At 37.7% G+C, this 21,332-nt stretch overlaps 1 protein-coding gene across 2 annotated transcripts in view; it reads left to right on the top strand.

Annotated features, from left to right (window-relative positions):
* LOC150084471 (uncharacterized) overlaps positions 1-21,332 on the top strand; it is a 1,198,120-nt gene that overhangs the window by 1,091,714 nt on the left and 85,074 nt on the right. For both annotated transcript variants that reach the window (XM_090376097.1, XM_090376096.1), the window contains one exon: positions 19,597-20,025. In XM_090376097.1, the coding sequence (XP_090232223.1) occupies positions 19,597-20,025 (429 nt within the window). The remainder of the gene's footprint in view (positions 1-19,596; positions 20,026-21,332) is intronic.

Raw genomic sequence — 21,332 nt, 5'->3', positions numbered from 1 at the left:
ATGAAATAAATACAATCTAAGGAAAATTATTGGAGAGAGAGGTTTTAAAAAGAATAATAGCTACCATTAAGTTACTGAGTAAATGGGGACCATCGTTAAGCAATACAAATGATATTTTTTTCTGATTCTTGCGGAAATTATTTATCGTGTCTACATTATTTAAGTGAATTTTGATGATTTTTTAAAATGTATGCAAACTATGGTTCTGGCAGGTCAAATTATCCTTCTTACCACACTTGTGATGAATTTATAGAGTTAATAACTAATAAAACAAGAAAAATATTAATATCTGAAATTAAGGAAGCTGCTTATTTTGCAATAATACTCGACTCAACACCAGACATTGCCCATATTTACCAACTAGCTATTATAATTAGGTACTTTATAGCAAATTCTGATATTAGAGAAACCTTTATTGGGTTCGTCAGTATTGCACAACATAATTCATTATACAGTGAAACTTCGCTTTTAACGGACAGCCATGGGGAACGAAAATGTGTCCGTTAGAGAGAAGTGTCCGCTAACAAGAAGTCTGAGGGGGGGGGAAAGAAAGAAAGAAAAATCGTTAAACGTTTAATGTAAAATTAAATTAAATTATATACAGATTTTGCACAATATTTTTGTAAATAATATACATACAATTGTGCTATGCATATTATGACTTTATCTTCAGAAAAATACATACAGTAATCACTTATTTTCTTCTGCACCTTCTTCCGGCTGATAATTTTGTTTTCAACATTTGTTTGGAGTGAAGAAACCATCGAAAGTCCTTCAGTATCTTCTTCAGCGGCAAAAAACATTTTTAGACGATTGATTTGTATGAGGGCTTCTTCTATTTTCGTCAGTGGTTCGTCGTTAATATGTTCTTCGACAGAATGACCTCCTTCCATTTCTTCATCCTCATGAGGAACTTCTTGAAAAATATCGATGATAATGTTGTTAATATCTCGAGCACCATCTTCTGTAGTGAGGTTTGAGTCTATATCTTTGTAGCCAGGGTCACTTGTAGCGGAAGTATCGTACATTATCAATAGATGTTGAAGTTCTTGTTCTTCTTGGTGCTCCACATTGCTGTTCACAACTTCAATTTTTGTGTTTGAGAAGCCAGACTTTACAAAACAGTTCACGACAGTTTGTTTTCTAATTGCGTTTACTGAAAAGGAAATCCATTGAATCGCATCTAGGATGCTGATTTTCTTTGCAAGGTCACTCGCACATGTTACATCGTTCATGTTTGCAATGAGATGTCTTAAAACACGTTTTCTGTAGTAAAGTTTAAAATTTTTTATTATCTCTTGATCCAAGGGCTGACACTCTGCAGATGTGTTTGGTGGCAGAAAAATGATTTGAATGTTGGACAATTCAATGTGCGGGTGAGATGCAGCATTATCCATGAAAAGAATAATTTTTCTGTTTTGACGAATCATGTTTTGGTTAAAGTGACTTATCCATTCGCTCATGGTATCTCGTGTCATCCACGCTTTTTTATTAGACTTCCAGTCAACATCCAAAAGATTCAACTTTATGCCCTTGAAACAATGAGGATTTTGTGGGTTTCCTATAACAAGAGGTTGTTCAAAGTCTCCCAGCATATTTGTACACAATAGTACAGTCAAGCGTTCCTTAGAAATTTTTCCGCCCTGGCACTTTTCGTTTTTTAGACTCATTGTTTTTTCAGGAAGAGCTTTAAAAAAACAACCCTGTTTCGTCACAGTTGTAAATATCCTTAGCTTCAAAACCACGACGTAAATCTTCCAATTTGATGGTCCACTCTGTTACAACCCCAGTATCAACAAATCCACCTTCACCACTTACGGTTTTCCAAGAAATTTTATGCCGAGTTTTGAACTTGTCTAGCCATCCCACAGAAGCTTTGAACTCATTTACTCCCATAGATTTCGCAACCTCCAAAGCCTTTTCCCTAATAATAGGCCCATTAATGGAAATTTTTTTAGCACGTGCGCGACAAATTTAAGTCCAACAGTTTTCGGGAATGATTTTTGAACCTGATCATTTCCGTGTTGCCAAAATTGTTTGAGCAGTTAATTTTTTTTCTTTAGGATGTCGCTTAACTGCGTCTTCCCGATTTTGAATTTTGCAGCGAGATTGCGAACACTATTTTTTTGCCAATCATCCGCATTAATGAGTTCGACTTTATCTTTTAAAGTTAAATGTTTACAAGAAGACATTGTGCACTTCACACGACACTGAACAAAACTGAAAACTGAAACTGAAAAGACGAAAGGCCGACCATATTCCCCCCCTGCACACACCGAATTCATCAGAAGTTTTACACGTGCCTTAAAATTCTTGAAAAAGGGTTTAGAACCGCGACGTAAACCTTGATAAAATTCAGAGAATCGGAAATAGAAAATAAACACACGATTGAGGCAATACGTGGAAGAAACGTTCCTAGAAAAAGGGCCGTGAGCTCGCCCGCTGACCGTTATGGGGAGATCAAATGAAGTGCTAATCTAAACGAAACAGTGCAGATTGCCTGTCCGCGTCCGTTACAGAGAATGTCCGCTAGACAGAAGCTGCAAACACGTTAAAACCAATGGAGGTGAGTTGGGGAATTTGAAAATGTCCGTTAACGAGAGGTGTCCATTAGGAGAAGTTTCACTTTATTTAGAAGAGGTAGTATTAAAAAACTAGAAAAATTATCTTTGGATATAAAAATGTGCAGAGGGCAAAGCTATGATAGCGCTGCCAATATGAAAGGTGTCTATACAGGTTTACAAGCTAGGCTGAAAAAACATAGTCCCTCTGCACATTACATACCATGCTCCTCTAGTCATTCATTAAATTTAATTTAATTGGCACCTATGCCATGGAATCTTGTCCGGAAGCAGTGCAATATTTTTGTTTTGTTCAAAATGTATATAATAAACAAATTAAGGAGGCATTACTTGAACTATCCATTTCTCCTTATGAAAAACCTATTTCTAAATTAGAGAGCTCATCACTGACGGAAAATGTTGACAATTTAGAAACAGCTATTTTAACAATTGCGTGGGACAAAATTTTACAACAAATAAATGCGACTAGTAAATCTCTACAAGGTCCGGATATGGATTTGCTATTAGCTAATAATTTGTTACAGTCTTTAGCTGGTTTTATTTTAGATATAAGAAATAGTTTTGCTGCTTTAAATGAAGTGAATTTATTAACAGATGAGACTCAATTTAAAGATGGGAAGAAAAGAATTAAAAAACAGGAAAACGTGTGATAAAGTTTCATGGAAAAGAAAATTTCATTGTTAATACTTTTCATGTCATTTGCGATAAGCTAATTTTGGAAATTAACGAAAGGATGAAAAGCTATTTAGACATATTAGATATGTTTGACATATTATTAAAGAAAGATATAGATCAAGTACATGACTAGTATTAACAAAATTTTACAAACTTATATAACTGATATTGACTCGGAAAAATTTATTGACGAAGTTAAGCAACTTTTAATAATGATGAAAGAAGAAAATTTTTCAATTAAAAATATGTCCCAAACATAGAAACTATTTTAAAAATATTTTTGACTATGCCTATTTCAAACACAAGTGCTCAACGCTCATTTTCTGGGTTGAAACGAATTAAAAATTATTTAAGAATTTTGCACCAAAATAAAACAAGTGACCTATCATTATTATTCATTGAATCAGATGCAGTGGACTCAATTTACTTATGATGATATTATAGATATATTTGCCAGAAAAAAAAACCTGTTAGTTATTTTTTTTTAATTTAATGCATATATACTTATGTATGTATAATACTTATAATGACCACTTTTTTCAAGAAAAGGGTGAACAGAAAGTGGACATGGAAGAGTCCAAATGGATTAACAACTAATGAAATCGACTTCATCCTCACTAACAGAAGATATATTGTGAATGATGTTACCGTCCTGAATAAGGTAAATGTTGGAAGTGATCACAGAATGGTAAGACGTACACTTGATATAGATGTAGGAAAGGAAAGGAAAAAACTGACTCGAGTAAATAATACAAAGGTCTTTGAAATAACAGAGGAGGAGAAAAAGCAGTATGTACTGGAACTTAAGAACAAGTTTGAGCTTCTGCAGACTGCTCAGGACCAAGATATCGACGAGGAATATTACAACTTTCTGAAAGTGATAAAGCCCAAGAAACCTATAGGGAAACAGAAATCCAAAGAAGAAAAAATTAGTCAAGAAACACTTGTCATGATGAACCAAAGACGACAAATGAAGAGCAAGAAGAAAAACACTGACAGGGAGAAAATTGAGTATACTGAGTTATGCAAAGCCATTAGAAAGAGACTCAGAGAGGACATAAGAAGATTTAACACAAGATAAGTAGAACAAGCATTAAGGAAAAACAAAGGATTTAAATCAGCAGCCATGAGCAGTAATACAGAAAGACAAATGATACTGAAACTGAAGAATAGCGATGGTGTACTTATAAACAGCAGAGAAGGCATAATTCAAATAGCAGAAGACTACTATAGAGAATTATACAAGGAGCGAGGGAATGATACCAGCAGTGGGGAACATGGATTGCAAAGTAGCAACACATACGACATACCCGATATTCTTCCTGATGAGGTAGAACATGCATTGAAGAAAATGAAGAATCGGAAAGCCCCGGGGGAAGATGAAGTTACTTTAGAGTTGTTAAAATTGGGAGGAAGAGACATAACACAAAAACTGGCAAGGCTCTTCACAAAGTGCATTAGAAAAGGTGTGATGCCTAAGCAGTGGAATAATGCAATCATAGTTTTGCTCCATAAGAAAGGAGATAAATCAGAAATTGGAAATTATAGACCAATTAGCTTGTAATCCCATATCTACAAGTTGTTCACAAGGGTCATTACTAACAGATTAGAAAGAATACTTGATGAGAATCAACCGACAGAGCAAGCTGGCTTTAGGACAGGATTCTCAACTATGGATCACCTTCACGTAATATCACAGCTAATGGAGAAAGAAAATGAATATAGAAAACCATTATGCCTGGCATTTGTGGATTATGAAAAGGCATTTGACTCCATACGGCATAAGGCAATGTTTCGGGCACTGGAAAGACAAGGCATAGATACTCCATATATTATGATTCTGAAGAAAATATATGAGAGTGCTACCTCCTTTATTAGACTAGACAAAGACAGTAGCAAATTTAAAATCGAGAAAGGAGTTCGAAAAGGAGACACAATATCTCTGAAGCTGTTTACTGCTGCCCTTCAGGAAGCTTTCAGAAGATTAGACTGGTCGCAGAAAGGAGTCAATGTGAACGGAGAGTACCTAAACCATTTGCGATTTGCAGATGACATTGTGGTCATAAGCCATGATCCCAAAGAATTAGAGGAAAATCTTAATCAGTTATGCACAGTTAGTAAGGATTTTGGACTAAAGATGAATATGGCTAAAACAAAAGTAATGATGAACAAGTATGCCACGGAAAGGGAAATAATGATTGAAGGAGCAGTAATTGAAAAGGAGGAGTCATATACTTATCTGGGACAAGTTATTAGCTGTAATAATGATAATTGGCTGGAAGTCAAGAGAAGAATAAATTTTGGATGGATAGCATTCAGGAAATATAGTCACATACTGAAGAGCAATATCCCAGTTTGTCTGAAACGTAAAATAATGAATCAATGTATACTCCCCACCATGACTTATGGAAGTGAAACTTGGACACTCACCAAAAGAAAGGAAGAGAAGCTAAGAACTACACAGCGAAGAATGGAACGAATTATATTGGGAATCAGACTGTTATAAGAAGAGAAAGAAGAGAAACACATGGATTAGGCAGCAAACTGAAGTAAAGGACATTCTTATCAAAACTAAAGAACTAAAATGGTCTTGGGCAGGACACATAGCTCGAAGACATGATGACAGATGGACTAAGAAAATAACAGAATGGTACCCAAGAGGAGCTAGAAGAAAACCTGGAAGACAAAGGCGGAGATGGATAGATGAAATTCATGAGTTTTTGGGTAGTAAATGGATGGCCAGTGCTCAAAATAAAAGGAACTGGAAAGTTGCTGGAGAGGCCTTCATCCTGCAGTGGATTGAAAATGGCTGATGATGATGATGTATAATACTTTATTTTTAATACATATACACCGATGCGGTGTTGTTTTTATTTTATTAAAATGAGTTTTAATAGAAATGTCGACTTTTATTTTCACTAAATTAAAAAATATATTTCTGAATTTGATTAACTGAAATAAATGTTTGAAGCAATTTTTTTTTTTTTTTACTTTGTACCGACTTGACCTGACCTTTTGGGGCCGCATAATTGTGTTGCGACTAGGGCCTGCAAAAGTGTAATTGCAGCATTGGAGAGCGGGAGTTACGGAAGCCAATTCAGAAGAACAATGCCCATGGAAGTATCTGTAAAAAAGGCATGCAGCAGAAACCGTGTGGAGAGAATCTGTTAGAGATGAGTCATTAATTAATCTAACTGCCCTCTTAGGCACAATATGGCCCAAGAGGCCCTTGTGCCAAAAAACCCAAACCCAGTAACAACTAACAGCCCTCTTTTGAATGGAATCTAGTAGAAGCCTGAGAGAGAATTTGGGGTCAACACCCCAGAGGTGGGAACAGTATTCCAGGGTAAGGCGAATCTGTAATTTGTACAGAGTGAACAGCTGTTTGGAAGAAAAGTAATGCTGACAGTGAAAGAGAAAACCAAGTTCTTTTAGATGCAGAGGAAGAATTATTTATAATGTACTAATCTCCAAAAGAAATATATCATCTCGACTAGAAATCGGAATTTCACCAAAGATAAGCATAGGTACGAAAGAATCCTTTTTGCAAGACACGAGACAACACTGACGCCTCCGTAGCCAGGTGGGCAGGAGCAGCAGTGCGTATCACACGCTTCTTGATTAGACTGGGGTTCGAGCCCGTGACAACCAAATACGGAGGATGCGGAAAGGTCAGGGAATGACCACTGCATATCCCCGGAGCAATATGGCCTTAGTTGCTAATATTCCTAAAAATAACAAATAATAAGACAAGACTGAGTTTTAGAAGGATTGAAATCAACTAAGTTGTCTTTGCCCCACTGGAGAATTACCTGGAGATCGGCATTTAAGGAATTGGTAGCGGATATTCGAGAAGTTGAAGCTGACTGAGCAGGGCAAGGTTTCTCAAAATGAAAAGTGGAATGCAGTGTGCTATCATTGGCAAAACTGTGGATAGTTCCAGTCAGTGGAAAGAAGGTCATTAATATACAAGAAGAAAAGAGTGAGGGAAAGAACTGAACCTTGGGGGAAAACATAGAAGACATAGAGCCATCTACCATCACACTAAGTGAGCAATCAGAGAGAAAACTGGATAACCAATTACAAAAAAAACAGTTGGCAAACCATAAGATGGAAGCTTGTTGAGGAGATTCCAAATTACCAAGTCTCTGACAGGGAATATCGGAACGGACATATTCACAAGTATCACCTTTAAGGCAAAAGGAATCATACAGCGAATAATTTGGCAACTGAGATGAGCAGTAGTTGAATCAATTGATAACTGAGATTCAGTCAGAAAAAGTACATGGGGTTTGGCAGACTGCAAGTCGAAATGGTCATCATTGAGATTAGAACTGAGACTACATAGATTTGTGAAATGAACTGGGAAGTGTTTGAGAGGTTTAGATCTTTTCACAGGTAAGCTTACTCTATTAGTTTGACAATTCGTGGTGTATTCAGTAGTAAGAAAAAGTGGGGAGACATGCTGTATGAAGTAATGAAATTTTTGGATATGACGTACACATGGTAAGAATATACCAAGATCCTTGACATAAAGCGTCCTCAACAATGCCTCCCACATACACACTGCTTAGACTCTCTCCAGTCACTATCTGGCAGAGTAGAGGTAGCAAGATTATACACTAGCTAATCTGGAAGCCTCGTAAAGAGTTACCAATAGGTTCGGTCCAGTGTACTAACTAGTAGCCGACCTGCAAACACCGTTTTAGAGGTATACCCTCGAAATATACGGAAGATTGGATCTTGCCGTGATGCCCATCATAACCTCAAAAGTCATCAGTCATACTGCATGATGGAAGAGATGTGGTGGGGTTAACCAGCACTTAGCTCTGTAGACTAAACATGAATTTCACCACTTCAAGCCTCTAATAAGCAAAGTGGTGGCATTGCACTGGTTGGTGAGAGTCATCTACCACCTAATATTACCTGGTAACACCGAGGGCTGGCCTTCCTCCATGTTCTGTGGTCACTCTCTGTGTGAAGGTGCAATGTTATTAAATGTTATTATGATATTAAACATACACAACTTAACCATCTATTGAAGAAATATTGCGGTTTGCTGAAGAAGTGCCTCGAATTAGTTCAGAATGTGTATGTGTGTGCAGTTGTGCCCAGATACGATAGGAGAATTATATGCTGAAAGCTTTGTGAGACAACTTGAGACTTTGTGGAATCTGAAAGGCTGTTGAGGGAAAATTTTTATCAGCATGGCCCTCATTTGTAGGTAGTAAGAATCTGTTTTATAGAGATGGTATTCATTTGAACAAAGGTGGTGCAAGGATTTTTGCCAGTATTATTAAGGACACCCTAAGGTTTCAGGAAAACTGCTGGTTAGGAGGGAGAATGGTAATAGAGGTAATAGTAATAGAGGATGTGATTCAAGAAAGCAAGCATATGAGCTTGTGTAGCATCAGCCAAAAAAAAAAAATTAACACAACCATTCCCTTTACATGTTTGTTCAGTTCCTCATTGAATTTATTTAAACTATCAACTTCCACAACGACTGATGGTAGTTTGTTCAAGCAATTAAACCCCCCCCCCCCCGGCTAAAGGCAAATTTCTGCACATCTCTTCAACTGTCTTTCCTCAATTTGAATTTATGCATCCTTAGGTTTGTAATCTGAGCAAGTGGAAGAATCCCATCAGAATTCAGCGTGCTCAACCCATTCAAGGCCTTATACACCTCAATTAGATCACCTCACAGGTGCCTAGTCTCCAGCTGCTGCAATTTGCCAAACTTAAGCCTGTCTTGGTAAGAGGATCCCTTCATTCCCCTCACTAATCTTGTTGCTCTTCTCTGTGCACTCTCAAGCAAATCTACATGCTTCCTAAAATGAGGCCTCCAGGCGTGTACACAGTACTCAAGCCGTGGCCTGACCATTGCCTTATACAAAGGGATAATTACCTCCATTTTCCTGCTAGCAAAATTCCTATATATCATCGACAAGACTCCATGACATGCCCTGGCATCTCGTCTGCACTGCTCAGTGAACTTCATATTTGTCTGCACAATTACCCACAGGTCTTTTTCACCTTCCACTTCCTTGAGTGTAGTACCACACAGTTGATACGTTTCTCTTTGGTTATTGCAAATATGCAATACTTTACATTTGTCAATGTTAAACTTCAGTTGCCACTCCTCAGCCCACTGCCCAAATTTTCTAGCTCCTGTTGCAGTAGCACACTGCCATTACTGTCATTAACAACCCTGCCAACCTTCATATTATCTGCAAACTTGGACATTAAGCTTGATACACCATCATCAATATCATTTATAAATACAGAAAACAACAATGGACCCAACACTGAACAGAAGACAAAGAGTGATTACCACTCTCTGTCTTCTCCCACTCAACCATTCCTTTATCCATAGCAGCAATTTGCCTCCAATGCCACACTGCTCCAATTTGTTCAGGAGTCTTCCATGTGCAACAGTTTCAAAAGCCTTTCTAAGATCCAAATATATGATATCAAAGTTATTCGCTGCATCCAATTCCTTTGTGACCGCATCACAGTATCCAATAAAATTGTTCAGGCAAGACTTTCTCTTAACAAAACTATGCTGTGTCCGAGCTATAACTGAAGTCTTGTCTAGATGATACTGCAGTGATTCTTTAATCAGTGCCTCCATTGATTTTCCTGGAACAGAAGATAAACTAACAGGTCTATAATTACTTGTGTTGCCCTTTGATCCTCCTTTGTGAATTGGGGTCACATTGGGACATCTCCAGCCCATGGGTAACTCCCCTGAGTCCAAAGAAACTCTCATAATTATTGCTAAGTGTTTGTTTACTTCCTTTGCTGCCTCCTTTAATATAACTAGATAGATCCCGTCCACCCCGGGAGCCTTTTTTATGTTTATCTTCAACAATTTCTCCAACACTTTCCTCTCGGTTATTACAAAATCATCTAGCTCACTGCCAGAGTATAACTCACCTCTGGCATTCCCCTCCCTGAATAATTCCTCATGGGTCAATGTAGATGCAAAATACTGATTTAGTTTGTTAGCCACCTGAGCAGGATCGTCAACAGTTGAACCATCAATGTCCAGTGGGCCAATCTGATTCATCTCTTTCCTTCTAGAGTTGACATAGGTAAAGAACTCTGTTGTTTTTCTTGGCATCCTTTAATTTCTCATAATCTGCCTTTGCTTGCCTGAAATCCTTTGTGACTTGGTTACAGACCAGCTTATATCCTTAGTTGGTATGTAAAGCCTAGTAGCTTCCAAGATAAATTCTTTGAATGCTTCCCATTTTGAGTTTGCTGTTGGTAACATCATCAGTTGGTCCCACAATATAGAATTTAAATACTGTCTCAGACCACCGTAGTCGCCTTTAAGAAAGCAAAAACCCTTCCCTTTATGCCTGATGGTAGTTTACCTCTTTGAGTAAATCTCACTTCAGCACACTGTGATCGCAGCCACCTAGTGGTTCCTTTATCTGCAGATTCTTAATGCATGAAGAATCACTACTTATAATCAGATCAAGAGTATTACTCTCTCTATTTGCGTCCCAAACATGCTGATGTAGAAAACAATCATCCAATAAATCCACAAAAGCCTTTCTAGTGTGTAAGTGACCAACCCACAAATTCCAGACAATATCTGTAAAATTAAAATCCCCCATTATAAAACTCTCTGATTTACTGGCCCAGTTTTTATGTGTTTCTTTTAACTAATAGCATAACCCTCCCTTCCTGTACACATTGTACTCCCAAAATTCCAGTTGTGCATTCCTTATATCTGTGTGACACCACGTCTCTGATATCCCAACAATATCTGCCTTTGATGTTTTGAGCAGTACCTCAAATTCATCAAATTTATTTACGAAACTCCTAGCATTGGTGTATATGCAAGTATACATACACATGTTCCTATTCTTAGCTAACACAGCCCATGTGTTTACTTGTACCGCAGTGAATCCCAGCAGTCTCTGAAATACCCTGCATCTTGTTTTCCAGGCTACTGCTCATTCCAATAGAAGCAGTGCAAGAATCACTTTCACCTCTGCCAGTGGCTACTGTTAATCTATTAGTCTTATCATTTTTGCCCCATTTGGCAAATGATTTCACTGGTTTTGAATCGCAAGTTCAGACAATTGTCAAAGATATTGTGTAGATTGGAAAAGACTTTGGATTCGAAACTTTGGACACTGCTAATGTACGTGACTGCATTGACTCGCATGCAAATGACTTAAATGATGCAACTCTCATTGAAATTGATGAGCCAACTGCATATGAAGAAGAGGAAAACAATTCTGAAGTGGATAACACTGAAGTGGCATTAAAAGAATTTTCAACAGAAAGTTTTTCGGGGGGGGGGGGGGGGGTTGGCATGGCCTGTGAGGCGATTATGAATGGAGATCCGAAGTTGAATGTAGCATCAAGATACGGCTAATTTTACAAGATGAGATTCCATGCTACAAAAATTTGTATGTCAAGAAAAGAAGAGAACTTCACCAGACTTCATTATTGAAATATCTAAATAAAGTTTTTTTTTCTTATCTCTCATGATGTTACCTTTCCATTAATAAAATTTTTGCAAATTCTTTTTTTTTTTTTTTTTCTTTTTCTTTTTTTAAATTTAAAATCCTTTAAATTGGCTATCAAGCCAGATTGTTTACGGATTTATTATAATTTGTTTATAGACTGTTTCTCTGGTATGCATTCAATTAAAACCCATTATAATTATACCTCATCAGCACGGTTTCACATAAAATGGAGCAGTTTCGGTACCAATTATCAGTGCTATGCGGGGTATTGCTGTACAAAATTATTACGGCAGGCTTGTCTTAGATGATCCTGCAATGCAACTTTAACCAGTGACTCCATTATTTTTCGCGGAACAGAAGTTAAACTAACCGATCTCTAATTACTCATCACCCTTAGATACCCCTTTGTGAATTGGGGATACATTTACAGTCCATGGGGACTTTCCCTGAATCCAAGGATGGGCTCATAATTCTGGCTAAGGGTTTGCTTATTTCCCTGGCTGTCTCCTTTAATATAACTGGATAGGTTCCATTCACCCCAAATGCCTTCCTTATGTAACTTCAACGATTTATCCTCCACTTTGCTCTCAGTTATTGCAAAATAGTACCTTTAGTACCATTTGTCACTTATATTATACATTTGCTGTTATCAGACCATGAATGTATTAAACTGCCATTACATAATAGCTGATATTAGGGTACATTATTTTACTCATAATCATCATCAACTTGATCCGGCTTAGGTCTTTTAAGACCTCTTCCATTGTAGCTCTTGGAGGTGGATTTGGTCAACCCACATCTCTCTTGCCTGTGGGTTTGAGGTTAAAGGCTAATTTTGGATCCTGTCTGGGTTCATTCTTCTTATGTGGCTGATCCATTTTTTTTCTGATACCGTTTTATGTCATTTACCATGTTATCTACTTTTAATTTTTTGCAAATATCTAGATTTTTTTGATGATCTAGTCTAGTAAGGCCTAATAACGGTTTTAAAAATCTCATTTGTGCTGCTTTTAGTTTTTGTACATCTTTATTTATAAACCAAGTCTCATAGCCGTAGAAAAGGGCCGATTTTTAAGTGATTTTGTGCAGTCGTCATTTTGTTTCAGTTGTCATTTGTTTTCCGAACTGGCATTTAATTATTCTGTTCATTTTATTATATTTTTGTAGTTTAGGGTGGTTGTCTTTCACTTCATTTGATAACCCCGGGGGCTCACATCTGGTGAGTATGGGCTTGGCAAACCCAGGGGCCTGAGCTGGATATCATCATTCTTCTCTTTCTTGGTGATTCCTTTCTACCTCTCTCTCTCTCTCAGGGTAACTCGGGAATTTTTTTTTTTTTTTTTTTTTTGGCTGGTGCAGCATAAGCCTCAGGCTTCCTTGTACCATGTGGCTAATAATAGTAATAATAAATTTCCCAAATAGCCAAATTCAGATATTTGTTCTGTTATTTTGTCATCAATAACAATATCGACTCTGTATGTTTTTTCCACATAATCCCATTGATTTTGTTTTAAATATTGAGATCAGAGCTGGCAAAAGGGGAGCGCAGGGTGTGCACCGCACACAGCCCTGGGGGTAGTTTGGCCCCACCCTGGTGATGTTTTTTTTTTTATAATAAATTAAAAATTAAAATATTGGCCTAAATTTTATTACTTACATTTGAACCTCTAGGTGTGGCCTGACCATTGTCTTATACAAGGGATAATCACCTCCTTATCTCTGCTAGAATCCTGTATATCATTGACAAGACACCATGAGCTACTCTTGCAGACTGTCTGCACTGCTCAGAAAACTTCATATTTGACTGCACAATTACTCCCAGGTCTTTTTCACTTTCCACTTCCTTGAATGTAGAACCACACAGTTGATACGTTTCTTTTTGGTTATTGCTACCCATATGCAGCACTTTCCATTTGTCAATGTTAAACATTCAGTTGACACGTCTCAGCTCATTTTCCCTATTTATCTAGATCCAGTTGGAGTAGCATACTGTCTTTACCAACCCTGCCAACCTTTGTATCATCTGCAAACTTGGACATTAAACCTGGTGTACCTTCATCAATATCATTGATAAATTTACAAAACAACAATGGACCCAACATCGAACCCTGGGGAACGCCACTAATAACATTTGTCCACGAAGAGCAGTGTCCATTGATTACCACTCTCTGTCGTCTCCCACTCAACCATCCCTTTATCCATTGTCGCAACTTACCCTTAATGCCAAACCTCTCCAATATGTGCAACAGTATCAAAAGCTTTCCTGAAATCCAAGTGTATCACATCAAAATTATTTTTCGCATTCAGTTCCTTTGTGACCACATCATAGTATCCAATCAAATTGGTGAGACAAGACTTCCCTTTAACAAACCCATGCTGTGCCTTAACTATTACTGCAGTCTTGTCTAGATGATCCTGCAATGCTTCTTTAACAAGTGATTCCATTATTTTCCCAGGAATACCACAAGTTGAACTAACAGGTCTGTAGTTACTTGTGTCACCTTATGAACCCCCTTGGTGAATTGGCGATACATTTGCACACACCTCCAGTCCATGGGGACCTCCCCTGAGTCCAAGGAAGCTCTCAAAATTATGGCTAAGGTTTTGTTTACTTCCTTTGCTGCCTCCTTTAATATAACTGGATAGATCCAGTCCACCTCAGGTGCCTTCCTTATGTTTAACTTCAACAATTTCTCCTCCACTTTGCTCTCAATTATTACAAAATCACTTAGCTCCCTGTTAGCGTTTGATAAACTTCTGGCACTCCCCTCATTACCTAGTCCTATTCCACCCATCCTTTTTGCACAGTATATTTCCCGTTGCCCTGAAAATAGAGTCACCAACAACAACTAGTTCCTGTGGGACCAGCTCATTTTGAAAGGATATCCCAACTTCCTCAAGAAATGTATTGGTCGCTGGACGAGGACTTGGGTGTCTCATACATTTATAATGGCATGTACAGAAATAAAGAGATTTGTACATCTGACCAATAATGAATATGCTCATAAAACAGTATTGTCAGTGGAGTGTTTTTCACAAGGATCTGTCTATGGTGAAGTATTTTGGACATAATCCAGCCAAACAATTTATCAAGGGGAAACCAGTGAGGTTCAGTTACAAAATTTGGATTGTATGTAGTTCTGGGTATTGCTATGCTTTTGACATCTATTGCAGAAAACCAACTGAAGAAACCAAAAATGTGAAGGCTATACCTGTAGGTTCAAGAGTGGTTATTGATTTATTGGAACATATGCATAATCCATGAAACCACATGGTGTTTTTTTGACAATTATTTTACAAAGTACTCGTTGATGGTATTTTTGAAAACTCAGAGCTACGGGAATAGAGTGCAACACTGTCATATTATGATATCTAAAGAAATGGAAAGAGGTACTTATGAGGTTTGATGTCATCAACCACATATTATGTATAAAACGGAAAGATAACAACATATGTTCTCTTCTTGCCAATTATGATTTTGTTGAACCATTACAATACGAAAAACGTTGGTCAAAAACTTCAAAAGCTAAGGTTAATGTAGAACAACCTGCATCATTTGCATCATACAATGGTGGAATGGGTGGTATAGTTACCCATGACCAATGTATATCTTTGTACAGGATAGCAATAAAAGGCAAGAAATGGTGGTGGGTCCTTACATACATGTTAAATATGGCCATCACTAATGCGTGGAAGTTGCACCAAATGACAGCAGAGATAAAAATGAATCAATTATATTTTCGTCGAAAAATTGTATGAAGTTATTTGAAAGATGCTGCATGAACAAAAAGCAATAAGAAGTGAAAAGTCGGAAGTTCCATGAAAATTAGTGAAAGCCATCGCTTTCCAGAAAAACGTGATAGACTATTAAATCGTTTTGTTTGTCATATGAAAGCTAGGTGGTCAAGTAAGAATTGTTAGAAAACAATGCGCATTGAAAAAGGCCTTTGAAAAATACCACTTACCTGCGTAACGTGCTCATTTGAAGAGACCTGTTTTTCTTAAAAAAAAAAATATATATATATATATATATATATATTTTCTTTGAAATTTTGGTATTGTTTGTTTCCTTGACTTATAATCTCACCATAATATTCAGTGAAATGAGTTTTGATAGGTAGTTTTTACATGGGTGTTAACGGGTTAGACAGCAATTTTTTTTTTTTTTCCCCCTTCTACTTTTATAGTGCCTGTCAGCTAAATAATAAATATTTATTTGATTTTCCCCCTTAAATAATATTTTTATTATTATTTTATTTTATTTATTTTTTTTTTTCATCATTTGGAGGCTGAGTTTTGATATCTGAAATCCAAATTTAAAGTTTTTAAAAATTATATTATTAATGGTATTTGACAACTACAGCAGAATTAGTTGTACAGTTACAAAATAATTTACAGAAGTATCTTAATGTATGCACAAACTAATTTTCCATTCCAGTTATGAATCAGAGCTAGTAACTTAGGAGATGAAAGTGATCCTCCTTGGGTTCTTCTGTAAACTTTTAGACTAACTTATTGACAGATATTATTGGGTTAAGCATCGCCAGGTAATCACATATAGAATTGTGAATGTGGAATATGCCACACTATTTTTATCCTCCACTTCATTGAGACTAGAAGTTCGTGTGATGCAGTGAAGAAACTGTCCAGGAGATGGTTTGATAGAAACTGCAAGATCTCGACTTTGAGTCATTATTATAAGCAACAAACTTAAGAAGAGCCTTTATAGTGTAATACTACATACAGTATTAAACCCCTGAAGAGATGTTATTAGAATGGGACCTACTTGCTAATCCAGAAAAGAGATATGCAATAAACTCAAACAGGGCATTAAATCAGTAAATGTGTAATAGACAGTGAGATAAGAATTTCATACAAAAAAAAAAAAAAAAATGCCAAATTCAATAGTGCTACTTCTGTGAATTGGAGTGGTGCAGCAGGGTGGTGACAGTTTAAAAAAAAATAGACAAAGGAACATATAGTGGTGGAAGAACACAAAATGGAAATCTTTTGCATGTAGTAGAATGGTGCATATATCAACAATATTGATTGAAAAATTCTGCATATATCAACAATATTGATTGAAAAATTCTGCATATATCAACAATATTGAACTTATTGAGAAAATGATGTTAATAGAATTTTTGTGTATTGAGTTCCATGTATGTTATATTATTTAATTATACTTCCTCTGTTATCTAATTACTACGGCCATAGATGCTGATACGCCAAAAAAAATCCCCAACCAACTAATTACTTTTCTTTCTGTATTTTTGGACATGCTGTATGGATGAGATTTATATGAAGTAAAATAATCTAGTGCTCTAAGTTATTCACAGCAAAAAAGGTTATTTGGTATAAAATAAAATAATAAAAGTACTTTTTTTTTTTTTTTTCTCTCTTGACTTGTTCCATTTGCGATGAGCATTCATTCCACCAAGCCCCTGAATTCTTCTCTAGGATGATGTATGTGGCCATCCATCATTATTATTATTATTGGCCATATGGTGCAAGGAGGCCTGAGGCTTATGCTGCACCAGGCAAAAAAATTTGAGTTATCCTGAGAGAGAGAGACAGAGAGGTAGAAGGAAATCACCAAGAAAGAGAAGAAAGAAGAAGAATGATATCCAGCTGTTAGCCAACTTGGCAGTCACCTAGGACACTAAAAAACTTAACATATATCCACACAATCAGTACCCCCCTTTCCCCAAATCCCAAAAGGATTTGGGGAAAGGGGGTACTGTTTGCGTAGGGCACTACTTCTGGCAGCTAAGCTAGGGCTGCTTCCAGCCCTAGCTTAGCTGCCAGAAGTACCTTTAATACACTCAGTGCCACCTGTATTTCAGAGAATTCATTTCATGTGTTAATATACAGAACATTGAGGAGCATTCCTTTAATATCCATATAACTAAATATTGGTCAAAAATGAAAATTCTGGGATTCGTAGCTAAAAGCAAAAGCTTACTTCTGGACCAATATAATAGGTCTCAAAATTTTGTTTTATCTTTCTTTTTGCATAATTTACCTCATCACATGCAAAATACAAATAAACTGTGTACCGTGTATATGGTTTTGCTGTGCCTCTTGGCTGTTTATTTGACAATAAAACAAAAACTAAGCATTGCTACGAATACCACTGCACTTCACAATACTTGCTTATTGACCACTTAAGAACTACACATAGCTGAATGCCAATGGTACATCACTTGGGTGCCATTTGATGTGTACACATAACATGCAATGGTAAATGTGTTAATTTGTGTTTATTCTGTCATTATTGCTTTTGGATGGACATGTAGTATCACCCAAATTACAGGGTGGGTGGGAAATCGCTCCCTATTTTAAAAATGTTATATTTCCTAAAATATAAAAAATAGCACTGCACTTTTTTTTTCTGATTTGTGTAGCTTATTGTTTGCCATTGGTTCCCTGAAAGCTACAAACTCGATAAGACCCCCAGCATTTTCCACACCTTTTTTTAAACAGGCAGGTACATTTTCTGCAGCCTTCCTTAAGAATTCGACAGGAACACCAGAGATGACCTGACGGATCTTGTTTTTAAGTTCATCAGTATTCTTAGGTTTACTCTTATACACTTCTTCCTTGGCCCATCCCCATAAAAAGTAATTACATGGGGTTAGGTCTGGACTTCGTGCTGGCCATTCTGTGGGTCTCCGACAGCCTATTCAGCTTCCTGGGAAATGCTTATTGAGCCACCCCCTATCAGTCAAGGCAAAATGCGGGGGAGCACCACCTTGCATAAACATCAACTCTTGAGCGTTTCCCCGTGCAGAAATTTTAGGCCACACAAAATTTTGCAACATTTCTAAGTATTGTTTACTGTTCATGGTATCAGATATGATCCAGTGATAAGAGAAGTTATACCAAACCACATGGGGTTAGGTCTGGACTTCGTGCTGGCCATTCTGTGGGTCTCCGACAGCCTATTCAGCTTCCTGGGAAATGCTTATTGAGCCACCCCCTATCAGTCAAGGCAAAATGCGGGGGAGCACCACACGTCACTTTTGGCTTGTTCTGCATTATTTCAACCGTCTCCTGTGGATCTGCCCAATAATGACTGTTATGTCGATTAACAAACCCCCCTTCATGAAACACAGCCTCGTCTGTCCAAAGCATGTTTTTGAACAGGTCTCAAAAATCTTCCTCCCATGTGAGTATCATTTCACAAAATTCAACACGACTATTCCTATCTTCCGGGAACAGTTGTTGCACAAAATGTGGCTGCCATGGTCAATATTGTAAGTCTTTATGGAGAACACCATGCACAGCATGACACATTAAACAACTTTCTCTTGAGGCCTGCCGTGTGGATTTAGAAGGGCTTCAATCGAAAATATCTCTCAGTTGATTCACATTTTCCTCAGACCTTGAAGTTGAAGCCCTACCGGATCTCCTGCTGTCCACACACTACCAGTCATCAATAGCTTTTTGTGACAGTTTTTGATTGTTTTGGGATCGAAAACAGCATGGCTGCCATGTTGACTCCACCACTTGGACAACTGACTGCCACACCTCATACCTGGCTCCAATTTTAGCTCTTTCCTCATTGGGTAGTACTCCGGCCATTTCTATGGGATTTCGCAGAGATCTGAAACAATGAAAACAGCATAGGTGATGGCAAACAAGACACAATAAAACAACATATATTTAATTCCAATACATGCATTACTTTACCGAATATAACAATCTAAAAATAGGGAGTGACTTCCCACCCACCCTGTACATTAAGAAGTACGTTTAAACCTCCATCTTTTTATGAAGACTTGTTTATACATACAAACACTTTTAATTTAATGTTTTCCCCTCCTCTCTCTTTCCTCTAAATGTAGCGCTCTACAAGTCTCCCAGAACAGCAGCTTTCACCTCGATATAATACAAATATGGTGGGACAGTTGCCAAGTCCTGCAGGTCAACCACCTACTAATTCTCAACTTTCTCCAGGTCATAGAGTTGGACAGCCTCCTTACTCACCCCTCTCCCAACAGCCATTTCCCAGTCCTACTCCTCCTCCTGGTAGTTACCAGCAGAGTCAACATCGTCTTTCTCCTCACTCCTTACCCTCTTATCCACAAGGAGGCCCTAGTCACTCTCCTTCACCAGCACCCTCAGGGATTGCAGGAGGGTCTAGATCACCACATCTGCAACTCTCACCGCAACAAGGATCAGTTCCTCCACAGTGGAATCAGAGGGCACCTCAAAGTCCTATTCAAGGAAACCTCCAACAGCAAAACCCTATGCTCAATGCACAGCTTTCACAGGTAAAATTTTTTGTTAATATTATAATTGTAGCTATTTTAACTTAACTTGTTCTGATTTTTATATGTAAAATTACAAACCTAGCATGTTGTTTTCTTTAAATGTTTGAACAGGGTTACTATAGTGACCATCATTGCAGTATTTCTAGCACTCTTTTCACTCTTGCACATATATACAATACATCATCCATATACCTAACAAAATAGGCTAATTGTGTTGGAATAACATTTAATATCAAGTGGACCCAATTTCAGCAAAGTCCAGACAGTACCCAAATCCTCTGGGTATAACCTCCATGCACAATCACACGGTGGGTGACCACCCAGGTGTGAACCAACGTAAGCAGGGGTCGAGGCGTGGCACCCACACCACATGGAGAAATGCCACCCCCTCCGTGTTACCAGGCAGCACTAGGTGGTAGATGACTCTCATCAACTGGTGCAATACTACCACTTTGCTTATTGGAGGCTTGAAGTGGTGGAATACATGTTTAGTCTCCAGAGCTAAATTCCGTCTTCCCCATCTCTTCCATCGTGCAGTATGATTGATGACTTTTGAGGTTATGATGAATATCGTGGCGAGATCCGATCTTCCTTACATTTCGAGGGTGCAGCTCTAAAATGGTATTCGCAGGCTGGCTGCTAGTTAGTACACCGAACCGAACCTATTGTTAACTCTTTAGGAGGCTTCCGGATCAGCTAGCGTATAACCTTGCTACCTCTACTCTGCCAGATAGTGACTGGAGGGAGTCTGAGTAGTGTGTATGGGGAGGGGAGGCATTGTCGAGGCCACATTATGTCAAGGATCTGTGATATTCTTACCATGTGTACACCATATCCAAATATTTCATTACTTCATACAGCATGTCCCACCTTCTTTTTCTTACTATTGAATACACCATGAATTGTCAAACTAATAGAGTAAGCATATCTGAAAAAAGATCTAAACCCCCCAAGCACTTCCTAGTTCATTTTACAAATATACGTGGTCTCAATTCTAATCTCAACGATGTACTTTTTCTGACAGAATCTCAGTTATCGGTTGATTCAACTATTGCTCATCTCAGTTGCCCAAATTATTCACTGTATGATTCCTTTTGCCTGAAAGGTGATACAGTCAGTCCTCGTATAGCACGATAGTTGCATTCCTAATAACCCTCGTGCAATCCAAAATCGTGCATTATAAACAACAAGCTCTATGGGAAAAATGGGGTTAGGTGCCGACCACCCAAGATTGAACACACATTTGTAACCAAAACATTACCAAACACAATAAATAATCGTAATAAAATACTTAAGTATTTTATTAC

Source organism: Mastigoproctus giganteus, chromosome 6 (genome assembly GCF_048544385.1).
Source record: "Mastigoproctus giganteus isolate SK-2022 chromosome 6, ASM4854438v1, whole genome shotgun sequence".
NCBI classification, from domain to species: Eukaryota; Metazoa; Arthropoda; class Arachnida; order Uropygi; family Thelyphonidae; genus Mastigoproctus; species Mastigoproctus giganteus.
Note: the sequence above shows the minus strand (reverse complement) of the source record. Positions and strands in the feature narration are given on the sequence as shown.